The sequence below is a fragment of the Monomorium pharaonis genome, chromosome 7 (genome assembly GCF_013373865.1).
Source record: "Monomorium pharaonis isolate MP-MQ-018 chromosome 7, ASM1337386v2, whole genome shotgun sequence".
NCBI classification, from domain to species: Eukaryota; Metazoa; Arthropoda; class Insecta; order Hymenoptera; family Formicidae; genus Monomorium; species Monomorium pharaonis.
Window position 1 is genome coordinate 11,182,459 of NC_050473.1, and position 10,435 is coordinate 11,192,893.

Below are 10,435 nucleotides of genomic sequence, written 5' to 3' on the forward strand. Positions count from 1 at the left end.
TTTTTAAGATAATATAATATTAAGATAACAAATGTTGCTTGTGATTTAGTCATTTCGAGCATTCTCGAACAAAAAGGAACGCATTCCTACGCGATAAACACAGATGTTATGGCCCTCAGGTCGTATCCAGGCGACCGTTCCTAATATAATATAATATTAAGATAACAAATGTTGTTTGCGACTTAGTCATTTCGAGCATTCTCGAACAAAGAGAAACAAATTTTTTTTTTAAAGAAAGCCCTTTTGCAGGGTATAATCTTTGCACTTACCGGACAGGGGAAAACTTGTATGTGGATAGATATTAATCAGGACGTAAGAGTACACCAGTTTCCTTCAGAATTTTAATTTATTTCTCATAAACCTATGAACACTAAGAAAGCACACGGAGCTCGCGCCCCGCTTGGAAGATGCTTAAAATCTACAATGTTTCATCCGGATGTCCGAACGAGGAGAAGAAGCAGACGCCATACAATGACGGAAGACAATGTAAAATCGTAGAAAATCAATGTTCCCTACATAATTATATTAATTATTATATCCCTTAAATCTTAACTTTACTAAACGATGCATAATTTAATTTATATTATTTAATTGCCATTTAATAGCGAAAGGACTTGCGGATCTCGAAAAATTTTGCAACGTCGATTAATGGTATCAAAGAAAAATATCGTTTTCTTCCGCGTTCTCGATCAACTCGACCGATCGAGAGCGTGAAAATTCGAGATCTCTGCTTTTCTTTTCTCCTCGACAGTGGTGCGAATACGGTTTTCAAGGAGGGACATCCGGATGCGCGTGCGCGCTAAACATAATTAATTAACAATAAAATAATCTGTAATGCGTAATCCTAACGCGTTTACGGCTCGAGAAGAGGGGTCGACTGATGTCGGGAGTGTGTGATAAAGGTGGGCGAAAGGATAAAGGGGAAAATGGTAATAAAAAGCTGATTGCTTAAATTATTATTTGCGACTCGCAAGTTCTTTCTCTTTGTCGGTATCCTCCTGCCCCTTCGCGATTCGCAAGATTCTCTCCTGCTCATGCCGAGAGCCACGAGTCGCGCTCGTGCCATGAACGCCGCGGCGTCGCACGCTAAACAATAATTACTTTAGCTTTATTATCATTTAGTATCACATTACGTTCACTGTTTTGTGCTGGCCGTTTTTGCCTGGCTTCGCGAGAGCGCACACCACCCCTCCAACCTCTCTTTCCGTTCCGTTACTTGTATACGCCGTCTCATTACAACACATTCGCGTAAATGAACGTCATAATGTTGGGAAGTGGAGGAGAAGAAAAGACGCACCGATCGATTTGTCTCCACCCCTGAGCGATCGCGATTGCGAGGCCGAGCAGAAACACGAAGATATAAGGAACGTTAATCAGCCGTGTTTCCATCCTCTTGCCGCGCGACGCTTTATTTGATTGATACAAGACGCTCTTTTGAGAGAAGCAGACCGTCAAGAAACTTTTTTATTCACTTTAAAAAGTATAATTTTATATTTTATACATCTCTTATTGCATACACAAGTCTATACACGTGTATGTAATCAAGTTGTAAGTTATGATTATAAAATATCGTTCAAGTATCATGCCGTTACTTTAGTGTTACTCAAAATAACACACGTTAAAAAAATAATTATATTGTATTTTACATTTAACAGATTTAACTAACTATTTGACAGATTTTATGAGAACGTCTTTGGTATAAGATCTGGATTGCAAAGTTACATTTAGCTAGAGCGTTTATGTCATACATTCTAATTTCTCTGTATATATATCTTCAAGTTATCTCTTCACAATTACAATTCGATCAATTAAACGTTATTAAATTAAAACAATTTTTTAACTTTGTTTCTTATGGAATGTGTATTCTCTAAATAGAAACTTCCAAACGCGTTATCGTTAATCGATCGATTTGACAGTGTCTTATTTCTTCTCTTCTAACCACTTCCAGATATTTTCGAAATAATTTCGAGATGTACAATCAAGGAGCAAAAAAGAGGTTGAGGCCCTTCTTCAAGGCACCTTAGGTAATAATAATGCCTATCTATAGAGAAGAAAAAAAATGACGTCCTGCGTCAAACAAAGATAAAATTAGAGAAAAGAAAGCTACTACTTAAAACGATCTAACTAGCCTTAAGAGAAATTGAATTCGAATTAATCTTAAAACATTCTGCGTGAATTAATTAACATTCCTCCATTTCCTAAGCGAGCTCGTATCGTCATCTTAAACGCCTATGTCTCTTAAGCCTATGAACACATGAAATCACTGCCCAATCGACCAATTTGGACCCATTTGACAAGGCACTCGAGTCGCTAAATTATGTCGAAAGATGTACGGGGGAATGAGGAAGATGTAGGGGAGGCGACAATGTGGAAGACAGGTTTTTAGAAGACAGAACATTAACAACGTCGATGACGTTTACTAGACAATGAATCATCAATAATTTATAAACATCGTAACTGCGTCTTCCGCAATCGATTTCGCCGATAATGTTCCCTTCCATCCTGCTTAACATTTCGATACTTCATTCGTTCCCGTCTTTCAACATCCCGATCGAATACTTTCGTGTTCGCGATCGAAACCATGCAGTTCTATCTGCTAGTAGTTAGCTCCTGGCGATTAGCGGGCAGGACACCTAAGATCTACCTAAGAAATCGGTGGAAATTGGTTGGTCCCTTTGCGGTAGAATGAAATAAATAAATTCTAATCATCTCCTATTTAACATTATTTACATCGTGAGATTAGTCGCACGCGGTGAGGTACGCTGGTTGTCGGATTTGCCACGTGCAATGATTAAAATAAAATAACAACAAACAAGACGCGACAAAGAGACTGCTTTTCAATCCTACAAGCTCGTCAAGATTTGGCGCGTGACAATAATTGACTCTCTGTTCGTTCATATTATCGTCCTTGTACTTTTCCCACATCGTCTTCGACGATTATTTCCGACGTACGTACTCGAACCACGTCGATTATTAACAAAAACATCTTATCAAAGTTATTGCTTAGCCATAACGATAAGATACTTTCTGAAAAGTCGCACCGAATTAAACGACCTCAGATAAAGAAGACATATACATTGTATAAAATCAGATTTCTTTTTATTATTCTTAGGAAAGACCCTCTTCCGGTGCTGCAGTTTGTCTTCAAACAGAACTTATTTAAAAGATGTTGCAATTACGATTTGAAAAATCTTAATTATAAGTTCTCATTCTATATATAAAATCGTATGAAAGTATTATTAGGCACTAAGATCGAATTCCAATCCTATATCATATTTTTTCTTCTCTATTAATTAAATAAAAAGTAAATTTATTCGTGAAATTACGATATTAATTATCACGTATGAAAGTCTTTTTTTATATATTATTTTCTTATATATAACATTATTTTCGACATAATGATAGTATCAATAAAAAAAGCAAGAAGACAAACTGCAATATTTAAAATTCTGTTCAGACCTTATGTAAATTTATTTTCTAATATCATATTTGTGTTTTTTAATATCATTATATGATATTAAACCAATAATCATTTCTCTTACTTGGCTTCGCACTATATTTTGTCTGTAGTAAAGTTACATTACATTACATCCAAATAAAAATATAAAATATAAATGTTTTAGAAATATTAAGGCTATTGCAAATAGCGAAATTATTTGAACAATTACATAATAGAATATCTAAAATTATTACGTAAACAATCTTCATTGCTTTTAATGATATAACAAAAAGTCTAGACAATTATCTGTTCGTGGAAAGACAAATAATTAATAAATTAAAACTCATTCGTATCGAAATATAAAGATTATTTAAAAATATATAATTTTATAATTATATATTTTTTAAAATAATATGCATATTTCGAAAAATATGATTTTTTTTATTACACTTTTTTGTGTATTGTCAGTAAAAAGCATGAAAGGGTGATAATTTTAAATGTCTCGTTTTGCACAAACCAACTTTTTTTAAACGGTCTGAACAGAATTTGTGTGTCTCGATCACATACTCCTAACGACGATCCTGAGGGCGTCAGATGAGTTGCTCGAAGGACTCGTTATTGTGCGCCCGAGGAACACTCTTCAGCACCGGACGGTCTTTGACTTTGTCGCTATTCACGATTCGTAAGTTCAAGATGTCGTTTCGTGAGATCGATATTCCTGCTGAGTAGCAGATTGTTGTGCGGCCCTGAAAGATGCCTAATGAGATCTTGCAGATTGACGAAGTTCGATGACGAGCAGAAGCAACACGAAAACGTATTATCTGGGGCGGCTATCACACCTCGATGCACCGAGCAAAGATGCTTTAGCAAGTGGGCTTTTTGTTTGAACATGGCAACGCAAAGTCTACATGCAAAAGGCTTTTCTCCCGTGTGCACTCTTAGGTGAGTCTTCAGGTTCCACGACATGCCGAACTGCTTGCCGCAGTAATTGCATCGGTAGTCACGAACAGGAGTGGTCTTCGGCGGATCGTCTGTTGTTGGTGGCGGTGGTGGAGCTCTGGCAGGTGGCATAGTCCAAACCCAAGGTGTCTCGAGAGCCGCTGCTGATGCCGGATCGGCACTCGGCGGCCGATGTGATGGCGGTGTCATCGATCTATCCTGCTGTAAATCAATAATAACAATAATATAGCGAATGTTTTGTAATATGTTGAAAGTAGTTGCCGAGAGTTAGAGAGAAGCATATATAAGTATTATTCGAAAAGAAAATGGCTGCCTTTACGTTTGACTAATGTCTTTGTTGTAACTCCATGACGATAAAGTAGATTTTACCTCTTATAAAAGCGCATTCTGAATACGGATATTAATCTTTCTCTTTACCTCCGTCACTGTCTCAAAAGAAAATGGCAGAACCAATCATCTCATAATACTAGTGGCACTTCTTTCTAAATCTAAATGTCTGTTCTTTGTATATAGCTGAATTTCTCGTGCGTCATTTCTCTTTTTTTCCTCATGTGTGAATGAAAAAAGAAAAAGTGAAAAGATGATCCGTCTCCGGTTAAAAAGAATAAACTTTAGGACTTTCAGTTACATTTATAGATAAATCTATGATGTAAAAAGAAAGGTTTTAATAATAAAACTCAGTATAGTGTGACACACTAGTTAAGGGAAAGTAGCTATCGGAAACTAACCAGGTACGGTGGTGCTGAAACACTGAGGGGATGTGGCGCCTGCAACCTTCTAGGTGTCTCGAATCCTGGATTGAAAGGCACGAAGGCTGGATTTTGTGCGGGGGCATTGTGGAAGCCAGGCCTTCGCTTTCGATGGGGCGTCACGACGTACGCCTCCGCAGGTGGGATTGGTATTTCTTCGAGTTTTCTCTTTTCTAAGCCTAACGCCAGCCGCGTCGCCAGCTGCCTCTTCCTCTCTTCAGCTTCCTCAAGAGATTCTCGCCTCTCGAATATCGGCTTTTCAGACCTGCGACGATCAAACGATGACATGGAGAAATAGAAAAATTCTCAATTACTTTGAGAGCTTAATCTATTCCTCCTAGACTTGCTTCTATAAGGTGTAGCTTATAAAGTAGTTGGATTGTGTTATATATTTAGCATCATAACGATTATGCGACACGATGATTGTCTAACCTGTGTATTATATCGTGTGAGCTGTCGCTCGTAACGGAAGTGCCGGAATTAAGACTGAGATTAACAGGATCGGAACTATCCCTTCTTCTAGGAGGTTCTATACTGCCCTCTCTGTTATCCGATAGAAGACTTTCGCCTTCCACACCTTCCACATCCACTTCCGTCTCCTCTTCGCAACCTTCTGTTTTAATAACAACTGAGCAACAGTCCGCGGGATTGTTGGATTGTCTGTAAGATATAAAATTGTAAAAGATTTGTTGGAAGTAATAGAAATCAGGTTAAATTGAATAAGGAATAAGGCGTTAGGCATTAGGCGGATTCTTCTTCACTTATATTATATTTATTCAACAAAGAATCAAAAGTGACTGCTTTAAAATTGATCGAATATTTTTTGTATTGCTACGATAAATCGTATTATCCCGATTGCTAAATACATTAACGCTGGAATAAGGAGAAATTTCGCAAAATATTAAATTCCCTTTATTCATCTAATTTTTCTATTTATACAAACTCGATGTGAATAACGGATTTAATTTTCTTACCTGCCATCATATTGGGATTCATAACTGGAACTCTCCTGGCCTTCCGAGGCCTGTGGAGTTGATACTCTTTCGGGGTCAGAGTTACCAGTTTGAGATTGATTGGGCTCAAATAACTCTGACTTAATTTGCAGTAGTTCAAAGAGCTCCCTCAACGGTGTAAGCTCTGTCGACTAAACAAAATGAAATTGTATATTAATAAGATTCTACTTGGCGTATCTTAAATAGTTAAAATACTTTCTGCACGCCAATCTTATGCTAATAAGTTTTTCCTTTCGAAAGAAATTTTTTTTGTATACTAAAATCAAATCGCGAATTAAAATTCATACCGGTATCAATGCTTCTCCATTATACAAAAACTCCAATAAATGATTTAGTTGAGTCTTTCGGACGCCTGACAAGTGAACCACATGGTCCAGGGTAGGATTCCGAAGTAAACTAGCTAGGAGGGGACTGGCTGCAGCCAAAACGACGCGATGGGCCTTTACGACAGACCCATCGTCGCATGCCAGGGTCACGTCCACATGACGATCTCCACTGTACCAGGCCCCGACCTCTGCGGCCAAGGTCGCTGGATGTTTTCCATAGTGGAGTGTCAGGAGACCGTCAGAATACATCGTCTGAAACAAGAAAAAAAAATTAACATCCATGATCGAATAGATTAATCTAAAATTAGGATTGAATACATCATTCATAAGAGTGAAATAGAGAACAGGCAAATAATGGTACATCAAAATTTAATAAAAATTTTGTCAATAGGTTTTAAATTATAAAAATGTTAAAAAATTTACATATTTTAAGTTAAACGTCTATGATCAGATTTTGGCAAAAGAAAGCTCTAAGCAGATTTAAAAAAAAACTGCTTCAAAATAGTATTCTCGAGTAAAGGACGATAATAACCTCGACACATCCTTGTTCTCGTAGTACATTGGTAATCGATTGCACAAATGATTTATTAACAAATTTAAAAAATTGAGACATTAGCCGTGGCGAGCGTTTATGGTAAGAAATTATGTGATAAAAAATGCATCCCGCGTCCTTAACCCAATAAATGGTTTTGCTGCCTTGCGTGATGCGATGACAGCTTTGTTACACTAATTTCCTCCTTTCGTGTCTCGGTTCTCTAAGAAACGGCGGAAGAGACACTGACGTGTCACAAGATCATGTTTCTCACGTTTCCCTTACAACTACGCAGCTCTCCGTTGACCATGTCAAACTTGTTTAACGGTGCAGTATGCAATTATCTAGTTAGAACGGTCTAAACCCCTCGCACGCATTCATTTTTATTTTGACCTATATTTAATTCCATTTAATTCCGTTTAATTCGTTTGAACTGTCCTGTAACTTTACAAAATACAGATATAAAAAGAATTACCTTCTTTACTCCCGTACAAACCATAAAGATTAAAGTCTACATTATGCTATCTGTAATTCGACAATAAAATTCAAATTCTATTTACGTACAAATTATAATTACAATTATGAAAAAATTCTTGCATTACGTGCAAATAAATAATTTTGATTTATAATTATAGTATGTATAGAAAATAATGCTAAGGCAACCGATACGAAATATAATACCTGTAGCCTAAGGCTAATAGCATAAACATGTACTCATTGCAAAACCGACATCGAAATGAAAATAGTGCATTATTGTAATTCTGGTCGTTTAAATGGTTTCTGTATTAAACGATACATAAAATTATAAGTAGAATTCTGTATCGAATTCTATCGCGATTTATAAATTGAAGCAGGTTTAATAATATTTGATACAACATTGAATTTATATAATATAATGTTTACGTTAATTTATTAATAACAGTGCAATACGCCTCTCAAAGTAATTGGATTGAATAATTTCCATATCCTGTTTGTATTCTTTCACTTAATATAATTAACCAAATTAATATTATATAATATATAAACTATGATGCAATTGTATTACTAACGTTTTCGAGCGTAATTTTATAACCTGTACGATTAGAATTTCTTCAAAAGCCATTAATTATGAGAGACACTACCTGTTCTGCCGTAGAATCCGATTCTATTTAGCGCTTTCTCACCAAGTGTCGGCCAGTCAAACATAATTCGCTCCTAATTAACACTTAATTCAGAAAACAACTGATGGATCGTTATTACAACATAATCTTGTAACAGTAACCGTAGAAAAAAAAAAGACATTTGACTAATACAATATCGAGCGCGCGCAAGAAATATCCCATTCATCCGTGTCGGAGATTTGCAACAGTTTAACGCGGCCACGGCTAAGAATTGAGAATTAACGGCTGATCGAGCATTCCTTCGGTTTCTCAAGGGAAGCCGAGAGAGAGAAAGTCCGGTTTCACGTTATATTCTCAAAAGGGGCAAACGCGTATAACTAATATTATGAAACGAATTCCGCAATGTCAAACGTGCCTCGAGAGTACAATCCGTTTAATATTGAAAATAAGCACTTTACCGGTTTGCCGCGCAAACTTTCAGCTTCTGTAATATTATCAAGGGGCACGTGCCAACAAATGGATTATCGTTTCAAAATACATCGTATTAATATATTCGTATATTTGGTGTGAATGTATATCTTTTACGCGAATCGAAGTTCTTCCAGTTCTCCCAATTCTGCATAAATGCAAAAATGTTAAAATGAGATAAATACGAGGATAAATTCAGTTTCCGTCGTGAAATATGAAAAGTGTCTCCGGTAGTGCCGTAAATCAGGATCGTAGTGCGGCGATCGGTAAGTGACGCATAGCGCGGATCTAGGAGCATCCCGCATTCGCTGCCGTGACCTTCGATCGATTGTTCGATCGAATTCGAAAGGGAAGGCCTTGAGTAAGAGTCACGAAGAGGTTGCTGAATCTATTGTGGAATTCTAAATCGTCGAAAGTAGCGCGACGAGTTCCCCCGTCGGATTTTGACATTAGGTATGCGTATATACGGATTCGCGCGCGCGCCCCGGGCCGGGCTATCTTTATTTATTCTCAGATAGCGTATCCCCATATCGTAAAGAATTCCTTTCGTGTTAGACGTCGCGGCGAGCGCCGCGCGTTACGTAACCGGAAAATTTATATCCACCTGTAACCGCGCTTGCATAAGAAAATCATTTCTTTTGAAAAACCTCGCGCGAGGCGGATCGAGGACGGCACGTCGTACGCTCAAGTCATACGATTATCTTATCGTCATCTCGGTGAGATTATGAAAGCGACGCGGTAATGAAACGGGAAACGGGAGCAAAGGGAAAGGCATCGAAATTTCTCTCTCCTTTCATTTCTCTCCTCCTCTCCCCCCCCCCCTTTTTTTTCCTTCGCGTCCGCATGTCGCGTTACGTTCGTCTCTTACGATCGCGCGAAGTCGCACGTGATAAATTAAACAGAAGGACGTACAATCAATTTTTCCTCGAGTAACGAGCTTCTCGCGTGCGAGCGTCGCGCGCCGCTATCTCGAGCCCAAGAGGAAAAAGAAGACGATATCATGACGGACGACGTCCGTGGCGAGAGAAGTCGGGAACGATTTGAAGCGATTAAAGCTTAAAGGAAAAAAAAAGGGGGGGAAAAAAAGAGAGGCAAGTTCTTCGGGTGAGAGAGTTACGATGCGGCAACGGCAGCGCACAAGGCGTTACACGCTCACTCGCATGCGTAATAAACTCGCCGGCGTGATACTGAGAAAATCGCTAAATAAGGAAATCATTGCTGAACGCCGCCGACGTTGCTGCTTCCAGCTGCTGCCACTGGAAATGCTAGTAAGCAGCGGCTGAAGTTCAGGGTCAATCCGCGCTGGCCGGCAGGCTTGGATTACGTTCGCGCTTACGCGCTCGCGCGTTCGTCTTTCTTCTTCTATTTGGGCCTTGAAGAGTTGCCGGGCAGGGTCTCGTGCCGCGCGTTACACGGACGTAACAAATGACTGGGCGAAGTGCTACCCGCGAAGAGACGTAAGTCGAGGAGATCGCTGCCGCATTGAATATCCCAGCAGCAGCAGCAGCATCGAGACGCAAGTACGGTAACCGGTATATCGTCTCAAGTTTGGATTCCAATTATAGGCAGGCAACAGAAAAGAAATGGCGATTTGGCTTAATCGATGACAGCAGCGAGAAATCAAATTCGTGATTTTCAAATTACACTGATTTCAGGTCCTGCTGCTGCAAAAAAAAAAGAGGAAAGATGAACCGCGCAACAAGTTCAGTTAAAAAGACCTTCCATACCGGTCAAGCCGTCTTACTTCTCGTTCTTTGCGTGTGCTGTGCTGTACTCTGCTGCGCCGAGAACAAAACTGCACCTTCGAACCGAGTATCACGATACACGGTGTCGGTAAAATTCGTTTTA

General features: G+C 38.7%; 1 protein-coding gene across 2 annotated transcripts in view; it reads right to left on the reverse strand.

The window, feature by feature from the left end:
- Positions 1–327: 327 nt before the first annotated feature.
- LOC105836560 (transcription factor Ken 2) overlaps positions 328–10,435 on the reverse strand; it is a 35,336-nt gene continuing 25,228 nt past the window's right edge. For both annotated transcript variants that reach the window (XM_036290179.1, XM_012680669.3), the window contains 5 exons: positions 6,449–6,739; positions 6,123–6,292; positions 5,581–5,808; positions 5,128–5,413; positions 328–4,600 (listed from right to left, as the gene is read on the reverse strand). In XM_036290179.1, coding sequence (XP_036146072.1) covers positions 4,109–4,600; positions 5,128–5,413; positions 5,581–5,808; positions 6,123–6,292; positions 6,449–6,739 — 1,467 coding nt within the window. In that variant the 3' untranslated portion in view covers positions 328–4,108. The remainder of the gene's footprint in view (positions 4,601–5,127; positions 5,414–5,580; positions 5,809–6,122; positions 6,293–6,448; positions 6,740–10,435) is intronic.